The sequence below is a fragment of the Myotis yumanensis genome, unplaced genomic scaffold (genome assembly GCF_028538775.1).
Source record: "Myotis yumanensis isolate MYYU_CA2020_CCGP unplaced genomic scaffold, mMyoYum1.0.hap1 SCAF_9, whole genome shotgun sequence".
Lineage (NCBI taxonomy): Eukaryota > Metazoa > Chordata > Mammalia > Chiroptera > Vespertilionidae > Myotis > Myotis yumanensis.
In genome coordinates, this window is record NW_027223760.1 from 30,860,044 (window position 1) to 30,885,991 (window position 25,948).

At 47.1% G+C, this 25,948-nt stretch overlaps 1 protein-coding gene across 7 annotated transcripts in view; it reads right to left on the reverse strand.

Annotated features, from left to right (window-relative positions):
• Nucleotides 1–25,948, reverse strand: part of SVOPL (SVOP like) — a 62,379-nt gene that overhangs the window by 23,664 nt on the left and 12,767 nt on the right. For 6 of the 7 annotated variants that reach the window (XR_011472652.1, XM_070423993.1, XM_070423994.1 and 3 more), the window contains 9 exons: nt 24,258–24,382; nt 20,800–20,863; nt 18,432–18,557; nt 17,283–17,411; nt 10,815–10,888; nt 8,085–8,290; nt 7,107–7,218; nt 5,756–5,837; nt 3,136–3,225 (listed from right to left, as the gene is read on the reverse strand). Coding sequence is in view for 6 of the 7 variants with exons in the window: in XM_070423993.1 (XP_070280094.1) it covers nt 3,136–3,225; nt 5,756–5,837; nt 7,107–7,218; nt 8,085–8,290; nt 10,815–10,888; nt 17,283–17,411; nt 18,432–18,557; nt 20,800–20,863; nt 24,258–24,382 (1,008 nt within the window). In the remaining variant the exon portion in view is untranslated. The remainder of the gene's footprint in view (nt 1–3,135; nt 3,226–5,755; nt 5,838–7,106; nt 7,219–8,084; nt 8,291–10,814; nt 10,889–17,282; nt 17,412–18,431; nt 18,558–20,799; nt 20,864–24,257; nt 24,383–25,948) is intronic. The other variant, XM_070423995.1, reaches the window with a different exon arrangement.

The window sequence follows — 25,948 nt, forward strand, 5'->3', positions numbered from 1 at the left end:
GTAGGAGGGGCCAGAGAAGAGCTATTTCAGGCGGCGGCGTTTGGTAGAGTTTGAACTTTGAGGGGTGATGAAATTGAGGAGATGAGACTGGAGATGGTGCAACTGCCACACCATTGGTGACAACAGGAGTGAGGCAGGCAAAGAGGATTTTGAAAGGTTTTGCTGGGAGTTACGAATGCACTTCCCCATGAACACCCCTTAAGGGGCTTTTGTAAAGATTTAAAATGTTTTCAGTGCTTTGATAGGATGCTGGACTGAGTTTCTTTTGATGTGGCACCATGTTAAGCCTGGCCACGAAAAACAGTCTTACTTGTGTTACCCAGACCCTATAATCCCCACAGCTACATGGCCATGCCTAGAGGGGCCTAGAACGCAAAACTTGGGGTGAGTCCAAGGATACATACATGCAGGAAGGGCCTTAACCATCTATAGCAGGACCCGCAGGCCTGACTCCGCTGAACCTAGGCATGCCCGGCAAGGCACCTGACTTCTTGCCATTTCCCAGAATAAGTGGGAAGGCGGTGCCTGATCTACTGGTAAGGGGCCTGTACTGGTCCCATCTACATTTGTTGAGGCTTTAATCCTTGTAACCAAATCTCCCTTTTTCTATTTTCTTGGACTATATAACCCATAACTCCTATTATTCTATACCATTAAAGTTTTATCTTTTTTTTTTTAAATATATTTTATTGATATTTTTACAGAGAGGAAGGGAGAGGGATAGAGAGTTAGAAACATCGATGAGAGAGAAACATCGACCAGCTGCCTCCTGCACATCTCCTACTGGGGATGTGCCCGCAACCCAGATACATGCCCTTGACCAGAATCGAACCTGGGACCTTTCAGTCCGCAGGCCAACGCTCTATCCACTGAGCCAAACCGGTTTTGGCATCCATTAAAGTTTTAACTACTAAACATCTTGAAACATTCATTTTAAAGAGATTTAAAAATTTATAAATATAGTCACTAAGTATGTAAACATTTTACTAATTAAGATGTAAACACTCTACTTGGTTTAATAGTCTGTTTCAGGGCAAAAGGAGGAGGAGGAAGAAGAGGAGGGAAAAGATAGAGGAGGAGAAAGGAAAGGCGAAGAGGAGAGGGAGGGAAAGGATGAAGAGAAGGAGGCAAAGAATTAAGTGAAATTAGAAGCTAGTCTCCCAGTTGGTATCTTCCCTAATGATGGTGGTGCCTCGTGCCTCTCAAAGGGTGGGCCACAGACCCATTGTCTCAGATTCACTCAGGATACCTGTTAAAAACACAAAATTCTGTACATGGTGCCATATACAGAATGAATCTGTGGGTGGGGTCATGGATGTTCATGTGACCAAGTTGGTTACCCTGGTGATTCTGACACACAGAAGCTGGAGGGAAGTCCAAGGGAAGGCTGACCCATTAGTTCAGGAGCGACACCACGCCCTGCTGTCTGAGGAGCTCCCCCCACCCCAAACCCAGACAACACCTTTTGTCTGAAAACTGCACCCCTATTTTGGGTTCTGCACCCCATTACCATGTGCAGCGGGGGTTTTCTTCCACACCACCAAGCAACTCAGTTCTGACACTATCTCCCTGGAGGGGGCATCAGGTCCCCCAGCGGAGAGCTCCGTCCCACAAGGCTGCCCCCACTTCAGATGCCAGTCACGGTCCTGGTTCTTACCTGCACTTCTGAACAACTGGCTGTGAGTCGGAGGTTCCCATGACCCCTCTTTGGGCTCGATTAATGTGCTAGAGCAAGTCACATGGCTCAGGAAACCTGTCTACTTACTAGATTGTCAGTTTATAGCAAAGGATGTTATTAGAGAGTATAAAGCAAAAGCCAGATGAAGAGAGACAGAGGGCGAGGTCTCAAACAAAGGCACTTCTGTCCTCGTGGAGTGTGGGGACAGCATTCCGGCTCCCCACCTGGAAGCTGCCCACACCCTCCCTTTGGGGTTTTTATGGCGGCTTCAGCACACAGGAGTGACGGACTAAATCCCTGGCCACTGGTCACAGACTCAACCTCCAGCCCCTCTTCCCTCCCCGGAGGTCAGGGTGGTGGGACTGAAACTCCCAACCCTCTAATCACACAGTTGGTTCTCCTGACAACCAGTCCCCACCCTTAGGTACAGTTCAAAGGTCACCTCGTTAACATAGCAAGGCGTCCTTGTGGCTCTCGTCACTTAGGAAATCGCATGGGTCTTAGGAGCTCTGTGGCAGAAATCAGGATGAAGACCAAATACATCTTTCCTGTTATAGAATCACGGTATCACAAACCACCTTCCGTGGCCTTTGTCCATAGCCCAGACTCTTGGCCATAACTGATTTAGCTTAAGGGTGAACAGTTAACCAGACCTGGCCAATGAGAGGCCCTTTCTAGGGATGCAGAGAGGCATCACTGTCTTCTGGAGGCTTTGGATTTGTGGGGCCACACACACAGGCAGCTCAGCACACTGGTCTCCAGGGAGACAGTGTAAAGCCTGAGGAGCCACCACGGGCCCCAGACAGGCCTGAGGAGGCAGGGCCTGGGTTCCTGTTGGCCCCCTGCCTGCAGCAGGCCCTCCAGGGCCCAGCCTCACGCCTGCTTTTTCTGTTGCAGCAGCTCAGGTGGATTCCCATGTCTTGTGGCCAAAAGAGCATGAGCAGAGGGGGCCCAGCCATCTAGCCCTCTGAGGCACCAGGCCCACGCAGGTCACCAGATCTGCCTGTTTTCCTCCCGAAACAATGCCCCATCCACGGGTCCAAGTCAGCCCTGGATTTGCCCCAGCCTGTGTCTGATTTGCCTGCGCACTGGACCTCCCGTGCCCAAGGCCACCTCCCAGCACCTCGGCTCTGTTGTTCAATTACACCCCAGGTAGAGCTCATTGTCATCCATCTGCACAAGCCCCTAGTGTCACCCATTTCTTCGGCATCCTCCCCAACAGCACCAACAAAACCCAAACCCTGCTCGCTATGCAACACCTGCCATGGGACTGATGGGAGCTTGGGCAGTATTTAGCTTCCTTCCCTATCCAAATTCACCAAACAGTGAACAACGGCATCTCAAGAAAAATCCTCGAGTAAACAGAAATCCTGGTTACACCCTTACCCCAAAGGGACCCGGTCCCTCTTTACCCACCTCCCTTAAGCCCACCCTCCTGCAGAGACTCCTGGGCGTACCTGGGATATAAATGGTGCCACCATTGCTCCAATGCGACACAGAGAGCCGCTGGTCCCCATCCCCAAAGCGCGCATGGTGGTGGGGTAGACCTGGAGGGAGGGCACAGAGCACCAGTTAGTCCAGGCCTCTTCCTTCTCGCCTGCCCTTCCCTCCCGGGGTCAGGCTTTGGTGTCTACAGGGGTGGGCAAAAGCAGGGAAATCACCAGCCCTCATTACCTCAAAGATAAATCATAAGTAAGGATACTACTACTACTAATAATAATACAATAATTAGTAACTAATAATACAAGAATAAACTGAGTTTAGCATACGCACAACTGAAAACCTACTTTTGTCTGCACCTGTACATTAAATACCAAATATTCTATATAAGATATAGAAGGCATTCATTTTCTCAGGTACACTACTTTGAATTTTTAAACTTTATAACTATCACAAAAAGAATAAGCACTTAGAAATTATCCTTTAAGTGAGCAAATTCCTAACTCTGTATTTTTTTATGTCTTTTTATTGATTTCGGAGAGGAAGGGAGAGGGAGAAAGAGATAGAAACATCAATGATAAGAGAGAATCATTGATTGGCTGCCTCCTGCACACCCCATACTGGGATCGAGACCGCAACCCAGGCATGTGCCCTTGATCAGAATCAAACCTGGAACCCTTCAGTCTGCAGGCCGACGCTCTATCTACTGAGCCAAACCAGCTAGGGCCAAACTATATGTTTAATTGAATATTCAAAATATAATTTTAAAAAAGCAAGCTCTGGAATCAGACAGATTTCCACTTTAGAGCTAAAATGCATAAGGGTGGTTCTACTGAAGGAAAATATTTCCCAAGTGGTGATTCAATGAAACCTTAAATAAAGAAACAGTGCCATCTGAAAGGTCACTGGTTCGATTCCCAGTCAGGGCACATGCCCAGGTTGTGGGTTCGATCCCCGGTTGGGGTACATGCAGGAGGAGGTCTATCAATGTTTCTCATCATTGTTCTCTCTCTCTCTCTCTCTCTCTCTCTCTCTCTCTCTCTCTCCCCCTCCCTCCCTCTCCTTCCTCTCTCTAAAATCAATAAAAACATATTTAAGAAAGAGACAGTGCTAGATACATGCTACACCCTATGTTCTCACTGCAAAATCTTATGACGTAATCTACTTTCTTTCTGCAACTTTCTTACATTTATAGTAAAGCCTCATTAAACTGTACTTAATTAATTCAGAATTCTTATAGGAAGGGGAAAAGTTGAATAAGAAAGCAAATGTTATGTAACAAATGAGATTATAGGGAGAATATTTAAAAGGGTGGTTTTTAAAAACTGGAGAATTTTCTCTCAATACTATACAACACTCAAAAAACAGTTTTTTTCATTTCATTAAAACAAAGCACGCAGTCCTTTTACTAGGCCATGTCTTGTTAGCCACCACCTGTCAAGTGCAAAAGCGAAATGCGAAATGTGTTCCTGCCTCAGCGGCCACTGCTATGTTTATGGGGGGGGGGGGGGGGGGGGGGGCGCCCGGTCCCAGGGGAGCTTGCTTGCTTTTTCTAGAAAATGAGGCTGCCGACTGGACCTGAAAATAACGGATTTGGATACATGGTGATTTTTTTCTCTATATAATATTAATAAAGTCTTTTGTTCAGATTTTGACAATTCTTGGAGATAGAATAATAGATGATTTTAAAAATAAGTATCAGAAAAAAAAAAATACTTAGAAAGGACCTTTAAATGCAAACATTCCAAAATGTTAAACTGAACATTGCAAATATAGCTTTAGAAGCAGAGCATATTACACACGGATTCTAAATTCACAAAATCATTTTAGAAGAAGTTGTTAATGGAATTAATGAAGTGTCTGTATATGCCAAATATCTCATCATTTCCTATTTTTATCTGGGCGGGGAGAGTATTTCTCTGTGGCTCTCATGTCTTTGACACATCACGTCTGTAATCTGAACAGCCTTCACATTTCCAGTAACGGCGACAAAGGCAGTTTACCAGTCCCGACAGCACTTTTCTCCAGCTCACTGAAGGACAAAACCAGTAAAGTACTAAGTTTCCTCCCCAGAAACTGCTCCTTTCTAGGGATATTAGCTCTTTAAAGTGAGGGTTAATGAGAGGAGCCTCTAGCTCCCTCAGGCAGGGCCTTGCATATACTAGGTGTATCAATTCAGTAAATTCAGAAAGACTATATTACTATTGAATTTCAATGTAAGCTACATGCAGCAAATGACAGATGAAGGGGGTGTGACCTTTCAAAGGAATAAAGGTGAAAAATACATCCCAATTTCAAAAAGAGAGGGAAATCGGGAGTTCTACATTTTAACAGCAACATGCAGCCAGGGCCCTATTCTCTGAAAGCACTGTGCTAGGCCAGGGGGTTGTGTCTTATATGAATGCTGTCTGGGGAGAAGGGAGGAGGTCCTATCTTTCTTCTCAGACACTGGCTTGCACTAGACTCAGGGAGCAGGGGAAACTCCCTATCAAATCAACCTTCTGGCATTGTAATGGGATTTTTAAGAAAATCATCAAAAGTCAACAGAAGCCAGGGATGCGTTATCTATGGATGGACATCCTCTCTCAGTAGCTCAGCTTACACCCCCTGAAGGAACCAGCCCTTCCCCAAACGAACCTCAGCGGTGTAAATGTAGATGGTGTTGAAGTTGGCAGCCACCAAAGCCCTCAGCATAAAGAGGAAGCCGACGAGGCCGGCACTAGGGAACAGGAAGCAAGAGAAAGGTTACCAAAGGCAACGTGCAGTGTCTTCCATGGCCCCGGCCAAGTGTGTTACAGATGCCCTCACCCACCCACAGATGACCAGCTGCCCGGTGAGGGGTCCTAAAGCAGATGCCCAACTTGAACCTTCAATCCTGCTCCCTGACCTCTCCACTCCCTGAAGTGTGCCATTCTAACCTGGCCCCCACTCCCCCAAAATGCTGAAGACAGTTCACAGAGTAAGTGGTTTATATTATAACTAAGGCCACTCTGGGGCAGGCAATTAAAAGTTAAATGAATTTTCACACCACAGGTATGTGTTGTTTTATGTTATGTTATATATGACTAAACTATCTTGACTTATAGTCAGGATAATTTGTTAACAACGAGAGTCCCATTTCTCCAGGAAGCTTGGTATAAAGATCCTAAATATGTTGGTGAGTGAAGTGAGTACAGTGGGGCCTTGACTTATGAGTTTACTTCGTTCCGAGACCGAGCTCGTTAAGGCGCTCGTTAAAGAGCTCATTAACTCAAATTACTCTATCAACTGGATGCAAAAAATCAGCCGAGAGATAGCTGGTATCTCCAAAAACTCGTTAGTTGGGACACTCGTAAGTCAAGGCCCCACTGTAGTCCCATAGTGGCACCCATATCCTGTGATAGCTGAAGAGGGGCGGGGTCAGTGGGAAGAGGGAGGTGCCAGCATAGATGCCAGGTAAGATCATTCAATCTAGACCAGGGGTGGGCAAACTTTTTGACTCGAGGGCCGGAACAAAAGCATGGATGGAGTGTTTGTGTGAACTAATATAAATTCAAAGTAAACATCATTACATAAAAGGGTACTGTCTTTTTTTTTTTTTAGTTTTATTCATTTCAAACGGGCCGTAGTTTGCCCACGGCTGATAGACAAACAAGCAGCCATTCTCTACCCTCCTGGTGAAAGAGACTTGACCCTGACCTCCCAATGAACACTATGGGTTCGACAAACTGCGGCTCGCGAGCCACATGCGGCTCTTTGGCCCCTTCAGTGTGGCTCTTCCACAAAATACCACGTGCGAGCGCGCACATACAGTGCGATTGAAACTTCGTGGCCCATGTGCAGAAGTCGGTATTTTGTGGAAGAGCCACACTGAAGGGGCCAAAGAGCCGCATGTGGCTCGCGAGCCGCGGTTTGCCGAGCCACAGTTTGCCGACCACTGGGTTAGAAGATACCATCTTAAAACCACTGCAAAAACTCGATTATTTTGAAGCAACCAGAGAGAAAATACCTTGAAGTGCAAATATTGAGGAGAAGGAAGAATAAAGCTGTGCAGCCCATGGTGATAGACAGGCTCAGCCGTCTGCCCAGGAAATTAATGCCCAGGATGTTCAGAGGATTCACTAGAAAGCAAACGACAAAGACCATTTCTGGAACCTTGGGCGGGCGGCATGGGTTCCTCCTCCTCATTTCAGGAAGCAGCAGCTTCACAAATTGTGTGTGTGTTCCAGCCGAGACCCTCACACTGTCATCAACCTTCGACATACTTTCCCCCACGTGGGTCCACGAATGACAAGCACTGGTGTGTATCAAGGATTTTTGCATGTCCAGGGTGCTTACCATGTAGGTGTGTTGTAAACTGCCTACTTGCTAGGCCTATATTTTAAATGTACATGGTTTTTCATCAAATTCAAGGTGTCACTGAAATTTAAGTACCGTTACTACCATTATTTTATGTCTACTAAGAAAGAAACAGTACTGCAAATTAAAATCTAACACGCCATTGTAAGATGCATCCCAATTTCAGAGAGGTTAAAATGTGAAGAAAGCCTGGCCGGCATGGCTTAGTGGTCGATCTATGAACCAGGAGGTCACGGTTCGATTCCCAGTCAGGGCACGTGGCCAGGTTTGGGCTCATCTGCCCTGTGTGTGGTGTGCAAGAGGCAACCAATCAGTGATTCTCTCTCATCACTGATGTTTCTCTCTCTCCCTTCTCTGAAATCAATTAAAAAAACATTTTTTAAATGTGAAGAAAAAAATACATCTTAAAATGGACAGGATTTCGTAATTCAAAGCTCGGCTCCTCCAGACTTCTCCCCACCCGAACCACACGGGTGGGCGGCTGTCAGCGGGATCCCACGATCCCGAATCATGCTCAGTTCTGCCAGGCAGGAGCCACGTCTACGGAGGGTCACACTTCTCCCCTCTGGGCTGAGCTGCCTGTCCCCGACCCGAAACAGAGAGAGGCTCGATACATAGAGACACTTACGGGCAATTTCACCAACAGTGCTGATAATCATGGTCCGGTAGTCAGAGGGGGCAAACATGTGGCAGTAGCAGGGGCTCTGGCTCTCCTCTGAGACCCCCACGCTCACCATCGCCTCGGACTCGGACCTCGAACCACAGACCAGGTCCCGCTCCAGCAGCTCGGTGCTGGCCAGGATGACCCCATAGTAGGCGAAAGAGATGCCCAGCCTGGAAGTGAGAAAAGATGAACATGAGAAAAGCGGGTGCCACCAAGAGCTGCAGGGAGACGTGAAGGGCTTCGGGTGGAAGGCTGGGGGGCGAGGGGGAGGAGGGCAGGGAAAAACCCCCGGCTCACATATCTGGGGGACTGGAGGCCACACCGTGGGAAACAGATTTGCAAGAGCAGGAGGAGCTGGGCTAGGAGGACCCACAGGTCCGGTGAAGGAGTTTGAAGCCTAGATTCGTTTTCTGTCGCTGCTGTAACGAGTTAGCATAACTTTGTGGCTTAAAACAACACACGTCCAGTATCTCGCAGTTCTGGAGGTCAGAAGCGCTATGGGTCTGGCTCACGCTCTGCTCCAAGTCTCAGAGGCAAACGTGCAAGTGTAGGCGGGTCCTAGGCCTTTCTCGGGGGAGAATCCATTTTCCAAGCTCACCCAGACGGTTGGCAGAATTCAGCCCCGTGTGGCCGGAGAACTCACACCTGTTTCCTTGCTGGCTGTGGACCAGTTGTTCTCAGCTTCTGCCTGCTTCTCTCACTCCGTCTTCAAAGCCAGCAGCATGGGGCCCAGACCTTCTCATGCTTCGAGTCTCTCTGTCCTCTCCTCCCGCCTCTTCTGTTTTCTCTTCTCCAGCTCTCTGCCCAGCTGGAGAAACTTCTCTACTTTTAAGGACGCAAGTGATTCGATGGGGCCCACCTGCCGAATCCGAATCATCTCCCTGTGTTAAGGCCCGAGATCTTAATTACATCTTCACAGCCCCTTCACATCAGCACCCGAGTTGGTGTTTGATTGCATCAGCAGGAGTTGGGGTCATCGTGGGGTCACTTTAGAATTCTGCCTATCACAAAGGGTCTTTAATAAGCTATGATGAGCCACAGATGGTTTTTGTGTTTGCTTTATATTTTCTCCCCATTCTTTACTAGATGTCTTTGATGAGATATAAAAATAACATACAGAAAAGTTCATCTATCGAAGTCAAGAAAAAAAATATCAGCCTCCCGGTTTTTCAGAAATGGTTGCAAAAGCCAGCTGAAAAAAATTACGTGGGGACAATCAGAGGAAACCATGTATGTTCTGGGTATTGGATGATAGTAACCTGAAGATCATTACTCTTGTCAGTGTGATTATAGGATTGCAGTCATCTAAGAAAATGCCCTCAAGTAGTTGAGCCTTAATGACATATCTGGGGATGAAATGTCAGAAGCCTGGAGCTTGCTTGAAAACACTTCAGCACAGGAGAATGTAGCTGAGGCTAATAAGGGTGAATATCCATGACCGTCAGATCTGGGTGATGAGCGAATCCAAGTTCATCCTGGTATCCTCTCTACTTACACGTGTGTTTGGAAATTTTCATAATTAAATATTTAAAAAGAAAACAGTCAAAATGTCTCCCCTTGTTATTAAAGTCGGTCGCTTTAGTTTGGCTGATTTCCAAATATTAACAGTATTTAAAAAATTTTAAAGTGTCAAGGGGAGACATATCAACCTACTAATAATGATTATATCAGAAGAAGGCAGCTAGACGACCATTTTCCTGAATTCAAATCCTAAGGATTCATTTTGCCTATTTTCTGTCTTTAAATAAGTGGGATCACAGCATATGCATTATGGGCATCTGGCTTCCTTTGCTTGTTATTACTTTGTGAGATTCAGCTGTGTCGAGTGTTGACTCCTGGTTTTCTCATCTTCATTATTGTACAGTATTCCACTTTATGAATCTAACACAATTTACCCATTCTGTCGTTGATGGACATGTGGGTTGTTTGTAGTTTGGGCCTGTGACAAATAAAATAATTCGATGGACATTCATGTAAATGTCTTTTGGTGAATGTATGTATGCATTTCTGTTGGGTATAAGCCCAGGAGGGGAATTGCTGAGCCATAGGATATGCATATTTTCAACTGTCATAGATTTTTCCAAACAGTTTTCCAAAGTGGTTGTACTAACTTGAACTCTAATCAGCAGTTCACCCTAACTCTAATCAACGGTTCCTGTTACCTTACATCCACCCAACACTTGGCACAGTCGGTCTTTAATTTTGGCATGTAGGTGGGTTTGTAGTGGTGAACCAGACTTCAAAGGGTTAGAAAGTGAGGTCCTATGTTGAGATGAAAAAATAAAAAAAAACTGTGGACAATTAGGATTCTTTTCTTTCTCTCTTCCTTTTAAATTGTTTTTTTACTTACTTCTTTGGTTTGTGGTATTAGTAAAAAGATGAGATTGCTGGGGTCTTTCTTGTGTTTTTCTCCCCAGTAGCATTCAGAGTGGATTTACTTTAGTAGGATTTCTATAAAACTCATTTTGATATAATTACCTTTTTAAAATCCTCAACCTATGATAGGTTTTTTAATTGATTTTTTTTTTTTAGAGAGAGACAGAGAGAGGGAGGGGAAAAGAGAGAGAGAGAAACATCAGTTGGTTGTCTTCTATATGTGCCCTGACCAGGAATCGAACCCGCAACCTTTTGGTGCACAAGAAGATACTGCAACCAATGAGCCATCAGCCAGGGCTGAAGTAACTACATTCCTACCATATGACCCAGATCTGTAACGTGGTCCGCAAATATTTAGCATCCAACAGGTCTGCAAACCTTCCTCTTTTATCCTAGGGTAGTGAAAAGAGGGAAACAGAATAGATTCAGTGGGTTAAGGACAAGCAAAGATGCCGCTAATATTTTAGATATTAAATATGAACAAAATATTATAAAACAAGGACAACATGGGATGTGGGGAGGTGAAATAACCACTGAATTCCTATGAGCACAGCCCACCCAAACCCATAATCATTTTTAACACATGCATCCCAGCCAACCAGACTTTGCACACTGTTTTCATTGGCAGGTACCCGAACTCGTGGAATTTACGATTAACACTTTCTCCTCCTCTTCTCACCGGTGCTGGCGAGGGGTGTGGTAGAAAATAGGAGGATACATGAAAACAACCGTAAAACTGATGGGATATTCTTTATTATTAACATTAAAATGAAAAACCTAACATTTGCAAAGTGTCTGGGGCTTTTATAAGGAAAAAAGTCATACATTTTAAAAGAGGGTAGAACACCCGATTTCTTTTTGTGTCTTTAGGGTAATTAGCAAAAGTTCTCATCCACAGTCAGTACCTGTTAAATACTTTTGCATACAAATAAGTGAGGATGAATATTATTGACAGTCATGGATTTTATGTAAAGTTAGGAAAGCTTTGGGGTTCCCAGCTAAAACCAATTACTCTTCTCTCACAAATAGACCTGGGATCACAGGACTCTTGAGAAAGACCAGGAGTGTGGTCTGGGAGTCCAGGATTTTGTTTTCTCTCTCTCTCTCTCTCTCTCTCTCTCTCTCTCTCTCGTTTTGTTTCTCCTCACCCGAGGATATTTTTCCATTGATTTTTAGGGAGAGTGGAAAGGAGAGGGAGAGACAGAGAAAAACATCGATGTGAGAGAGACACATCAATTGGTTGCCTCCTGCACGTACCCCGACCAGGGCCAGGGAACCTGCAACCAAGGTACATGCCCTTTACCGGAATCGAACCCAGGACCCTTCAGTCTGTGGGCCGACACTCTATCCACTGAGCCAAACCAGCTAGGGCTCTCTCTCTCTCTCTCTCTCTCTCTCTCTCTCTCTCATTGATCTCAGAGGGAAGAAGGGAGAGGGAAAGAGAGATAGAAACATGAACGATGAGAGAGAATTATCAATCGGCCGCCCCCCCCCCCCCCCACACACACACACACACACATCCCCACCAGGAATCGAACTGTGACCTCCCGGTTCCTAGGTCGACACTCAACCACTGAGCCACACCTGCCTACAGAAAGAGCATGAAGGAATTCAGAGGTCTTTTGCTCCAGGGACCTGGAGGTTATTGTGGGTGGAGTGAAGTAACTGACACTTCACCTCCATCAGCTTTACATATTGGAGCTCTGGCTACTCATCACTGAAAACCTCTGATCCAGTCCTATCTTCCCTTTGTCCAAGACAGATTATGTAGCCCAGAGAGGTTAAGTGGCTTGCCCAAGATCACACAGCTGTGTGAAGGCAGAGCCAGCCCGGAACCCAGGTCTCCAGAGCACCAGTCCTGAGCACTGGCCATCTAACTATCTGCTATTCCCCTTGGTTTAGATATGACTATGGTCCCCTACCTCCTCAAGTTTGCTGGAGATTCAAAAAGCTGAGTCTTATAGTATCCCAATGAGTCATAAATTTTATCCTAATAAAGTTATTGGGTGAGGAACCCTTGGCTACAATCCAAATGGGTGGACTCATCCAGCGCATCCATGGCGTGGCCCTTCCTCAAACAGACCCAAGGCCTTTCATCTCAGTGTCTGGAGTGAAGCTGCCGAAGCTCCACGGCCCACGGCATCTTACCCAGCCTCCTCCACGTGGCTTCTGACAGCAGCCGCGTAACCAAACCCACCTCACATCCCTGCCTCTGGTCTCCGCTCACACCATTCCTCCTGCCTGTGGTGGCCTCTTCCCTCTTTTCATTGCTCAATTTATGCCCCACCAATGCCTGAAGGTGGCTTGCCGTGCCTCACAGTCTCCTCTCTGCTCGGATCCTACACGCACCCAGTCACCTGCACAGCTCACCTGGTTCTAAGTGTTTGGCTCCGTTGTTACTGATTCTTTCCCATATAAGTCTCCTCTCTCTAACCAGATTGTAAAAGGCAGGCTCTACTGCTTGTATCTCTGCAGCCACAGAGCCTTGCACCGCAGATGAGGAGGACAAGATCATTTGATGGGCGTGATGGATGGGCTGATAGCTGGAGGCACAGAAGGAGTGCGGAAGGAAGGAGTGGGGAGGAGAAAGAAGAGGAATGTAAGAGCGGGTGGAGGATGGAGAGTACTGAGAATATAGAGGGGGTGGAGGAGGACGGTGGTTGTTATGGGACTCGTGTCCCCCAAAGTCTATGTTGAAGTTCTAACTCCTAGAATGTGACTGTATTTGGAAATAAGGCTTTTTTTTAATTGATTTTTTTTTTTTTAGAGAGAGAGAAGAAGGGAGAGGGGGCGAGAGAAACATCGATGGGAGCACAAAATATCGATTGGCTGTAGGTGCATGGGAGGACACCCAACCAACTGAGCCACACCAGCCAGGGCTAGAGATAAGGCCTTAAAAGAAGTAATTAAGTTAAAAGGAAGTCATTAGGGTAGACCGTAATCCAATGTGACTGATGTCCTTATAAAAAGAGATCAGGACACAGACACACAGAGAGAAGATGATGTAAGGATACCAGGAGAAGACAGCCTCCACAAGCTGAGGAAAGGGGTCTCAGAAGAATATATATATACTAGAGGCCCAGTGCACAAAAATTTGTGCACTCAGGGGGCTGGGGGAGGGGGTCCCCCAGCCCAGCCTGTGCCCTCTCACAGTCTGGGACCCCTCGGTAGATAACGACCTGCTGGCTTAGGCCTGCTCCCAGGTGGCAGAGGGCAGGCCCAATCCCTAAGTGCAGCCCCTGGTCATGCACAGAGCAGGGCGGATCGGGAGGTTGGGGCGCTGCCCCCTGTCACTCACAGAGCAGGGCCCATCAGGGGGTTGGGGCGCTGCCCCCTGTCACTCACAGAGCAGGGCCCATCAGGGGGTTGGGGCGCTGCCCCCTGTCACTCACAGAGCAGGGCCCATCAGGGGGTTGGGGCGCTGCCCCCTGTCACTCACAGAGCAGGGCCCATCAGGGGGTTGGGGCGCTGCCCCCTGTCACTCACAGAGCAGGGCCCATCAGGGGGTTGGGGTGCTGCCCCCTGTCACTCACAGAGCAGGGCCGGTCAGGGGGTTGGGGCGCTGCCCCCTGTCACTCACAGAGTAGGGCCGATAGGGAAGTTGGGGCACCGCCCCCTGTCACACACAGAGCAGGGCGGATCAGGGGGTTGGGGCGCTGCACCCTGTCACACTCAGGGCAGGGCCAATGGGGAGGTTATGGTTCTACCCTGTCACACACAGAGCAGGGCCCATGGAGGGGGTTGGGGCGCCACCCTCTATCACCCACAGAGCAGGGCCGATCAGGAGGTCGGGGCGCCACCACTGTCACACTCGGGGCAGGGCCGATGGAGAGGTTATGGCTCTATCGCGTCACACACAGAGCAGGGCTGATCAGGGGGTTGGTGTGCTGCACCCTGTCACACACAGAGCCGCAGGGCGATCAGGGGGTTTGGGCACTGCCCCCTGTCACGCTGATCCCGGTGCTGGGAGGCATATTACCCTTTTACTATATAGGATAGAGGCCTGGTGCATGGGTGGGGGCCGGCTGGTTTGCCCTGAAGGGTGTCCTGAATCAGGGTGGGGGTCCCCACTGGGGTGCCTGGCCAGCCTGGGTGACGGGCTGAGGGCTGTTTTCCGGAAGCGAGTGACTGAAGCTTCCAACCGCTCCTTGTTTTCTTTTTTTCTTTTTTTTTTTGTTCTGGGCCAGCTTTAGCTCTGAGGCCTCGCTGCTGAAAACATGGATACAAAGTTTCGGTCCACTGGCTTTCAGTCCGGCTGGTTTCTGGTGTTTTGTTTAGCTTCTTATTTGCAACATAGTACATAGTTGCTTAGAGTTGCAACTGAGAGGCCGGCAAGTGAGGTGGGAAATGTTGGAGTTCCCAGCAAGCAAGCCTCATGCTCGCTTCAGTGCCTGGCTGCTGGCCGCCATCTTGGATGACAGTTAATTTGCATATACTCACTGATTAGCCAATGAAAAGGGTAGCGGTTGTACGCCAATTACCATGTTTCTCTTTTATTAGTGTAGATGGTCAATGAGAGCACATGTGTGGGTTTTCTCTGTTAGGGACAGGAAAGACATGTGTTTTATTTATTTATATCCCAAGAGCTAGCATAATGTTTGTCACATAATAGGCTTTTATAAATATTTGTAGAATAAGTGGATAAAAGCAGGTCAGCCATATCTTCTCCACATCCTTAGTACACTAAGTCTTGTTTCAATCCAACCCATCCCCATTCCTAAGGTGGGTGTTATCTCTCTGCCTGAGTAACACAGAGATAGTAGATTAATACCTACTAATACCTACTCTTTAAATAGTACCTCAGGATTTTTTTCTTTTTTATTAATTAACTAGTGGCCCAGCCTGCACCCTCTTGCAGTCTGGGACCCCTTGGGGGATGTTCACCTGCCGGCTTAGGCCCACTCCCGCCAGGGATTGGGCCTAAGCCGGCAGTCAGACATCCCTCTCGCAGTCCGGGGCTCCCGCCGTCCAGGACCCCTCGCTCCTTACCACCGCCACTGCGCTCAGCTGCTGTGAATCCGGCTTCTGGCTGAGCAACGCTCTCCCTGTGGGAGCACACTGACCACCAGGGGGCAGCTCCTGCATTGAGCGTCTGCCCCCCTATTGGTCAGTGCGCATCATAGCAACTGGTTGTTCTGCTGTTCAGTTGATTTACATATTAGGGTTTTATTATATAGGATTTAAAAAAACATCCTTTTGAAGTACACACAGAACATTAATAAAAAGTCGCTATGTAGCCCAGCTGGTGTGGCTCAGGGGTTGAGCATTGACCTATGAACCAGAAGGTAATGGTTCGATTCCCAGTCTGGGCACATATCCAGGTTGTGGGCTCGATCCCCAGTGTGGGGTGCAGGAGACAACCTATCAAAGATTCTCTCTCAGCACTGATGTTTCTATCTCCCTCTCCTTTCCTTTGAAATCAATTATATATACACACACACATATACACACTATATAGAGAACAAAAGGAAAGTCTCAATAAATCCCAAATAATTGATAATATCCTCTGACCAAAAAAGCAATTACATTAGAAACAAAGAATTAAAAAAGATTAACAGATAACTCATTGGTTAAAGAGAACTCATAATAGTTACAAAATAAAAATAAAATTACTCTGTAACAAAACTTGCTAAATGTAGCTAAACAGTTGATTAAAATGAAAAATGACTGAAAATAAATAAGCAAAGTACTGAGCTCAAGAAGCTAAAAGTTAGGAAAACATAAAAAGCTGAGGAAGAAAGCAAAATCAAGAGGAGAAACTAATGAGTCCACCAAAAAATCAATAAAGAGAACACAACCAGAAGCAATCTTGCTCTTTGAAGTTTAATAAAACAGACAAACCTCTATGAGACAGACCAAGAAAAAAGAAAGGCACAAACAAATGATATTAAAAAATGAAAAAAATCTCACACAGATTGTTTTTTGGAAACTCACAAGAGAACACTAGGAACAATTTCTATAAATAAATTTGAAAACCTAGATGAAGCGAACAATTTTCTATAATATATGCATTACCCAAATCGACTCAATTAAAAGTATTAAACATAAGTAGACTCTAATCCTTATGCAAATTAAATTAGATTTTAAAACTTCTCCTTCGACTACCCCCTAACTTCCCCCTACCATACACTTCAAAATAAATATTAGGTGTAAGTGCCTTGTAGGCAAGTTTTAGCAATCATTCAATGAGGTTCATTCCTGTCTTGTAGATACTATTGTTGAGGTGGCGGGACAGCTGAAGAAGGCGGGAGAGGTGAGGAAGGGGAAGAAGGTGGGAGAGATGAGGAAGGTGAAGAAGGTGGGAGAGGTGAGGAAGGTGAAGAAGGTGGGGGAGGTGAGGAAGGGGAAGAAGGCGGGAGAAGTGAGGAAGGTGTCGGGTGACCTCCTCCAGGAGCCTGGGCCTGAGCCGCCTGCAGGGGGTGAAGCAGGGGTCTGGGCTGGTGTGTGGAATGAATGCAGATTTCCCTGAGAGCGCTGAACCAGTAGAATTTAAACACCACATTTTGGTGTGTTTTTTAAAATCATTTAATGAAGTTTATAACTTTGATATCAAAATAAGTCGAGGCCAGTACAAGAAAATTAAATGTTAAATCAGTCTCTCACCTATAAACAATGATGCCAATCCTGTGACGACCTCGGCAAGGTAGGTGTTATTATACCCATTGTCGCTGTTCCCTCCAGGGGCAGGACTGGAGAGCTACGGCCCCCTTCCCGCTGGCCTTACACGACTAAGGGGATTTCCGGGTGGTCCCCACGCGGGGAGAAGACCTCCCTCTGGGCACTCACCAGGATGGGCTCCCCCAGCTGCCCCTCGGGCATGGCCGAGCGGTTCATCCTGGCGATGTGTTGCAGCGTAGCCAGGGCAGCCTGCGTGTTCCCGGTGGAGACATTGAACCGAGCAGATTCAGGGATGAACTGGGCACAGATGACAAAGAACAGGAGAGCGCAGCTGCTATGAACCCAGGGACACGACTGTTACCTCCATGTACTAACGACACCGCCCCAGTTTCCAGTGGCGGAGAGGGTGTGGCCAGCGCAAAGGCACACAACACGCACGCTCTTGCATCCCGGGTTGACTTGGAACAAAAAAGGTTGCATTCTCCTTACCATGGTGTCATCTTAGACAACAGCGGGCTGACACCAAACTTCATGCCAACTTGGCTCAGCAGACTTGCTAATACAATGAAATTCTTGTCTAGTTGGTAAATACCCCCTCCCCGAGGCCCCCAGTGCCCCGTCACTGCTCTGCCACCCCAGGCCTCTGCAGGAATCCTAAGACCTCCCCACCATGCAACAGATCCCTGCAGACAGCGCCTCCAGCACCCACAGGGCCTCCTGAATGTCGAGGCCCTTACCCCCTGATGGGTGAGTACTTTGAGCAACAGCACAGGTCTCCACTGAAGCTGGGACCTGGAGAATCAACGCGGCCTGCTCCCTGCCCCTCGTGCCTCACACCTAGTCCAGGCTGTTGGTGCTTCCTCAGGAAAACATCGCCCCAGGCAGCACCTCGCTCCCCATCCCCACAGCCAATGGGCAGCGCGGGTCCTCCTCATCGCCCACCGGGAGTGTCCTGACACTTTCTAACTGCCTTTCTGCCCTCTGCTGCCCGGGCTCCACCCAGCCCTGAGCCAGCTTCCCAGCACAAAACCCCTCTCACACCCCCAGCGCCCCTGGCCTGAGAGGCCCTTCCTAAGCTGGACAGGCCTGTCTCCCCAGCCTCCCCCAGCACCCCTCACCCCAGCCACCCAGCCTACCTGCTCTCCCCCAGACACATTCTGTGCGTTCACACCTTCGGACAGGCCTTGCACAGTAGCCCTGCCACCAAGCTTACTGAGATGGATACTTAAATAAAGGAAGGAGGTGGGCAGGGGACCAGAAGGCCACTGGACCCCTGGAAGGAGGGAGGGAGGGAGGGAGCCCAGTGAGCTTCCTCACCTTGAAGGCCAAGATGAGGACGATGCCAGGAATGGAGGCGATGCGGATGAGCCAGCGCCACCCGATGGTGGGGATGACCACAGAGGCCAGGCCGATGATGAGCAGGGAGCCAGCGAGCCAGAAAACCTGGGGCAAGAATGGAAGATGAGGTCCCTCCTCTCAAACCTGCTCCAGACTTCCTCCTCAGGAGCTGCCCCACCCAGCATTTTACCGATGGAAGAGGGTGAGATGGAGAGAGGGTCTTTGACTGAGGAGCCCACATTCCGGTTCCCCTCAGGGCCTGGCTGACTGGGGGCAGGGACTTCACTGCTTGTGGCTTTGTTTGATAGCCTGGGGCGGGGGGGGGGGGGGGGGGGCCCATAGGCAGAGGGTCAATAACGTCACCAAAGTTTTAAAGATCTGGGACCCCAGACACTGGCTTTTATTTTTTCAAGTAAATAATTCACTGGTTCAGAACTCAGGGTACAAAGGGGAACACTCTAAAAAGGTTTTCTTCTCCTCCTTCCCTGCCACCAATTTCTCTCCTCGGAAAGAACCTGTGTTCGGTTTGTTGCATATTCCTAAAGCTGTTCTAAATATATACAAGCTAATAAGAGTATAGTGTTGTGCTCTTCTCTTTTTTCACAAATGGTCACGTAGTATAACTAATGCTTACACTTTGCTTGTCACACTAAATATATAACTTGGAGATCATTTTATATCAATGAGTAACATGGCCGCCAATTACGACCAGGCCCCATTGGTCGGGAATTAGGATAATTCTGAATGTTCAGCCTGAACATTATTTCCACTCTGGAAGATGGAGAATAAACGATAATTCCATTCCACCTCACAGAGATGGAGAGAGGATAATATCATAAAAGATTCCTTGAGGGACTACTTAGGGGTGACTATTTCATCACCAAGGAATTCTACTACAAACATGCAAACAAGATTATTTCTGAAAGTGACAAGGTTACAAAAATAATAGTAATGGGATGGAGACTTGCGTGATCAGTTAGGGACAACCTTCTGAAGAGACAATGGGTATGAAGGGCTGTAACAAACCATTGCAATGGGCCAGGGGACAGGTGATGTGGCATTGAAAAGGATTCTAACAATGAGATGGCAAAAAAAAAAAATGTTTAACTCATGGATATGACACACATTTTGGAGGTCAAGGGGACAGGACTGATGGGCACTGCGGTTGAGGGCCCGTTACAGGGGACGGACCAGTAGGGCTTGGTAATTCATTGAATGGAAGTGAGGGGAAGGGAGGGGCCAGGGATGGTTCTTGAGTTTGTGGCTCAGATGACTGAAGAGATAGGATTTGCTATTAACTGAAAATAAATAAGAGTCTTCAGAGGAAGAAGAAGAAATTAGTTCTATGACTGTTGTATTTGAGGAGCATGTAGGATATTCAAGTTGCTATCAAGTAACTGGTCACCTGGGTCAGAAATTCAAGGGGGTGCTCCTGGTGGTAGATAAAGATTTTGGGGGGTCATACGCACATCGATAGCTAAAGTCATTGGCGTAAATTAGATGACCCAAGGAGACCTGGAAAATAAGACAAGCAAGGAGAATACATAACCAGGAAGCATGCTAAGCACTGAGTGGCAGGTGCAAGAAGCAACCAATGAAATAATGTTAAATGTAAAACCCAACCCCTGAGTATTAAAAATGTGTGTGTCCACCTCAACAAAGATCAGAGGAAGAAATCTGGCAGGGGGGGGGGGAGGGGGATGTAAAGAATTATTTATCGTTTGTTAGGTTTCTAATTTGTTATTGTTGTTCTTACCTAAATTTAGTATCAGAAAAAATTCAAAGTAATTTAAAAGCAGTATCCTACTACTGTATTGCTGTCTTCTTCCTAGGACCTCTGAAAGGTCAGCGCTTTTGGACAAGGACGGCATCCAAGGCGGGACCAGGGCACCTAGGTTGCCGTGGCCTCTCATCAGTGGCTGGCAGGGCCTGAGGGGCTGGAGAGCATCCCAATCCTCTCCCGGGACAAATGGCTCGTCAGGGAGGTTGCAGCATGGCCTGGTCCCACAGGCAGGGGTCAGTGACAGACTTGCAGACACTAGTATCCTGGCGGGGGTGGCTATGTCCGTCCTTAGAGAAAGTTCATTCCAGATGCGTGCCTGAGCTCCTGTCACTTTAGTGAGATCAGCCATTGCCGTGTTCCCGGCTGGGGAGGACCGGGGTGCTGTGCTCTAAATGCGGGTGACAGAGTCCTGGCTCAGGAAACCTCGGAACGGGGCCTCTGCGCCCCGCATTCCAAGCCACAGACAGAGGACCTCCTCTAAGAGCAGTCAACCAGCCAGAAGGACACCTGGAACCCCGTGTTCTCTAGGTGCAGGAGGCTGGAGAGAGTCCCCATGTACCTTACCTGGGACAAGGGGAGCATGTAGCCTCGGTATTTCGTGGGCAAAAATTCCGTCTTTATGATCAGCCTACACAGGAAGGGGAGAAAACATAATTTTGTTTTTATAAAACCAAATAACTCATTTGAACAGTTACAATTTTTCTTGTCGCAGAGATAAAGACTGAGACAACATGGACATCCATCCTTGGGAAATGGTAAGGCGTGTCTATTGTTCTCAAAGAGTGTGTCTTTGGGGCCCTGACACCGAGGACGCTCCTAAAACCCGGTAACGTCCTGGGTGACAGTGATGCCGGGCAGCACCCGGGAGGCCAAACGGAGGCCTCAACCGGATCCAGGTCCTTGTCACCGAACAAGAAGGAATTCCAGAGCGTGACTGGGAGATTTGGCAAAGCGCAGTGCATTTACTAGAGTGATAGCACTGGCTTGAGAGTGGTGACCTTGGAGAATGAGACACCCCGGAGGCGTCTGGGTGGGAGGTTTTTATTAAACGTGGGCGAGGTGGGGAGAGGGTGGTCCTCTGCTTCTGACGCTGGTGGGGTGACTGTCTCCCAGCTCATCCTTGTCTCTCCTCCCTGGATAGTGATTTCCTTTTGGTTCTTCCAACCAGGACATTGGGGAGGGGAGAGGGAGGAGGGGGAACAGGTGGTCAGTGAAGGTCATGTCGGTGATGTTCCAGCCAAAAGGGAGAAGGGGAGGGAGAGCCTCGGGCCTTTGCTCCCTATTCCACTTTCCTGCCTCAGTAGGTCCGTCGCTTGTTCTGCTGAGGAGCTCTCAGGCTCCGTGAGGAGGGCTGGCCACTGGAAAGACTAAGCCACGATCAGAGAGTTGGAATGCTCGGTGCTGCCCCCCAAGTGGGTCCATCCTCAGTCACGCTGACACAGTGGCGCCTCCATAAAAATCTCTGCAGTGCGGCATTCAGAGATTGTCAGGTTGCTGAGCACAGCTGTGTGTGGGAGGGTGGCGCACCCAGCTCCACAGGGAGGCTCCCGGGCTGGGGCCCTCCAGGACCCTGCCCTGGGTATGTCTTCATCTGGCTGTTCATTTGCATCCTATGAAATAGCCTTTGTAGTAAATAATCCCCTTGCGATAGTAAGTAAACTGCTTTCCTGGGTTCTGCCAGCCACTCGAGCAAATTCTCAAGCCTGAGAAGGGGTTTGCGGGAACCTCCAGTTCGCAGCTGAGTCAGCCAGCAGCTGTGGGTACGCTGGGGACCTGCTATTTGCATGTGGTGTGCGAAGTGGGGGGTCTTATGGAACTGGGCCTTTAATCTGTGGGAACCGCACGAACTCTGGTTAGCGTCAGAATGATTGTAGGGCATCCAGCTGGCGCCAGAGACTTGGTGTGGGAAAAATCCACACAGCTGGGGTCAGAAGTGAAGTATTGTCAGAATAAGTGAGTGCAAGCATTGAAGGAAAACAGAAGAGTTTCCTAGACGATCATACATCAAAATATAATTGTTACAGCTGTAAAAAATAACACAAACGAAGCCACTTCCAAATAGAGTTGGAGTCCTGGCTTCTGCTGCTCAGTGGTTAGAGCACTGGCCCGTGCACCCAAGGGCCGAGAGTTCAATTCCCGGTCAAGAGCACACACCTGATTGTTGGTTGGGGCACATGCGGGAGTCAACCAATCGATGTGTCTCTCTCACATCGATGTTTCTCTCTCTCACATCAATGTTTCTCTCTCTCTCTCTCCCTCCCTCCCTCCTTTCTTCCCACGCTCTCTAAAAATCAATGGAAAAAAAATACCATCTCTGATAACAAACAAAAAAACAAACAAAATGGAGTCGGAGCTGACATCCCAGACAACCACCTTGCATGTCGTACTTCTCAAACCTCTGGAATGTTAAAAATGGGCACAATGACCTTTGGACCGTGCCTGAAGCAGCACTGTGTCCCAAACAACTGCTTGCAAAGATAACAGGAAAGCAGAACATTAAAGTCATTCTTCAGAATTCGTCACCGTGTCAACTTGTCTGCACCTGTGGAAATGCCTTCCTTAGCCTATCTGCAGCCATAGAAATGCCTTCCTTCTAGTCACGTAATAATTCCCCTTCCCCTTCAGCTCCCGATCGGAACCCTGGGTTTTTGCTGGGATCGGTGCTTCCTGAATTCCTATTTTCTTGGCTCAAATGAGCACTTGTTGCCTGTCACTGTGGCTTTTTATTTTTAGATTAATACAGCTAAGATCCACATAAGAAGACAAGAAGTTAAACGTAAAGACTGCTCTTCTCTTTACATTTTTATTCCTGATGCTATATGAACACTTTTATGCCCAACATTATTGGAAGTCAAAGTTATTGAATTTTCAGTTACCTCTTACTATTTAAGAGGCATTAGCCAATCTCTTTTGCTGAGAGAAATGTTGGAAATATGTCTTCCCAAGTCTGATTTGCTTTTCTAAAACATACTTTGGAAACTAAAATATAACCAAGAGCAGGTAGTTCCCTCGACTAATAATGACAGTCAAAGCACAGTTTCTAATTAAGTATGTCTTCATTCTGTGAATAGAAGAATATATGAACTCATATCCCATCAGCTTTCTAATTGTTCTTCTCTATTGCAGTTATTAGCAAGGCTTTAGTTTTTAACGTGTGCATTTATTGGGCGTCCTCTGAGGGATGCTTTAAAATTTTACTAACTTTACTCCTCCAGGCTCTGAAGCACAAGTGGTGTTTAACTCATGCCCCAGGGAAGAGCAATTCCTTCCCTAACACATTAAGGTAACAATTAGGTGCTTTGAAGCCTCCTAATATATTCTAAGGGCACTTGTTCCCAGGCACCCAGGAGAGAATAGCCTGAGAGGCCCTGTTAATTTAAGGGAGGCTCCCAAATTGCTGAAAATTTAGCATTACCCCTTTCACACACACACACACACACACACACACACACACACGATACTGCACACTCATCCAAGGGTATCTTTCAGTACCGCACGCCCAGCTCTGCAAATTCATTTGACAAAGTCTTAAGTGATAGGGCAATGACACTTTTAAATGGTTATTCCTAAATGTCCCAGGTGCTTATGGTCAAACTAAACTCTTCCAACAAATTCAAGAAATGCATAGGCTGTGTTTGGGTGGACATTTTTGTTTCTGAACTCATATGCCACTCTGTTGAGCATTTAGTCTTAACTAAATAGTATTTATCTAAAAAATGAGCAACCTTAGGAACAAAAAAGTTAACACACGCTTAATCCAGCAGTCTGCTAGCCTGACCATCAAACATCGTTTTGAAGAGCCAATAGCAACTAACAAAATAAGATGCCATCACTTAAAAATAAAAAGTTCAAAAATAATTAGCACAAGTGAAGTCGATAAATTTGCAACTTATTGATGGTATTACTCTATTAAGCACAGTGTCTGTGTCAGTGTGGATGGATATGGAATATATATATATATATATATATATATATATATATTCCATATCCATCCCTAGGAGTCCTCTAGGTGAAGTCTTTACCCTTGTGAATGGCCAGACACACCACAGCCCACCATCGTCCGCAGGAAGACAAACCAGATGTACGAGGGAGAGAAAGAGGTCAGCAAGGAGAAGTAGGCTCCCCACAGGAACGAGATGAGCAAAATCTGAAGCAACAAAAAGAAAGTCATTAATGGGACCTGCCTCCATAGAAGATAGGGGGACCCTCACTTGCGAAGGTAATTTTTAATTTCCATCCAGGTGTTTGCTCTTCTGAGGGGCTGGCCTACAGCGAGCTCACTGATCTCCTACAATCATCAGATACCAACCGTGACATTCTATTGTCCGAAAGCCCAGACATTCCGTGGACCCTGCAGATAATTTTTATGAGTTTATTTGAGGCAAACTGATGACAGCTGCTGGGGAGCAAGATCTCAAATGCTCAGAGGAATGACAGCGGTGCGGTTCTTTTTATATGTTTGGAAATAAGGCGGGAACCTAAGGAAGATTCCATGGAGGTCGGAGAAAGCAAGGCGGGAAATCTCTAGGGTTGGATTGCAGGATAGTTCTGTGCTCGTTGAGAGTGCCTATGACTTGCCTCTGTCTCCAAGGGATCTGGAAAAGAGGATGCTCTGGGATTTCCAAGAGGGTGTGCCTGGATGCCCAAGAACAATGGACAGGGCTTGCTTAAGGAAGTTATAGGCTGGGAGCATGACTGCCCACCATAAATAACCTCCAATGAGGTTACTTTTGCTCACTGGACTTGTCACATTTAGTAGAGCCCCTATTTTACTCACAATTCTTTTTGTTTTAAATAATTATTTTCCAAAATTATGTATTGATAATTATTTTCCAAATTTACGTATTGATTTTAGAAAGGGAGGAAGGGGGGAGAGAGAGAGAGAGAGAGAGAGAGAGAGATTTGTTGTTCCATTTATTGATGCATTTATTGGTTGACTCTTATATGTGCCCTGACTGGAGATCGAACCCAAAACCTTGGTGTATCAAGACAATGCTCTAACCAACTGAGCTACCCAGCCAGGGCCCATTCACAATTCTGAGTTTAGGCCACTCTTTGAAATTCCCCAACAGCATTGAGAATGCAGAAATGTGCCCTCCCTGCTCAAAAGGATGTCAGGAGTACAGGAAGCATTGTGTGGGAGTTGGGTATAAGGAGAAAAATTAAGGTATTTTTTTTTTCTCTAATTGTAAGAATAACACAAGTTCATAGTAGAAAATATGGAAGAAAAAGAGCCTGGCCGGCATGGCTCAGTGGTTGAGCATCGACCTATGAACCAGTCAGTCACGGTTCGATTCCTGGCCAGGGCACATGCCTGGGTTGTGGGCTCAATCCCCAGTGTGGGGCATGCAGGCAGCAGCCTATCAATAGTTCTCTCTTATCGTTGATGTTTCTATCTCTCCCTCTGAAATCAATAAAAATATGTTTTAAAAAAACTATTTAAAATAAATCACCCTTAATTCTCCAACCCAGAGAAAATACTCTTAACATGATTTTATCCAATTTTCCCTGTTTCTTAGAAAAATGTTTAATTGATTTTTAGAGAAAGAGAGGAACATTGATTTGCTGTTCCAGTTATTTATGTATTCCTTAGTTGATTCTTGTATGTGCCCTGACCGGAGATTGAACCCACAACCTTGGTTTCTTGAGATGACATTCTAACCAACTGAGCTGTCCAGCCAGAGCCAGAAAACATATTTTTAATGGCTGTAAT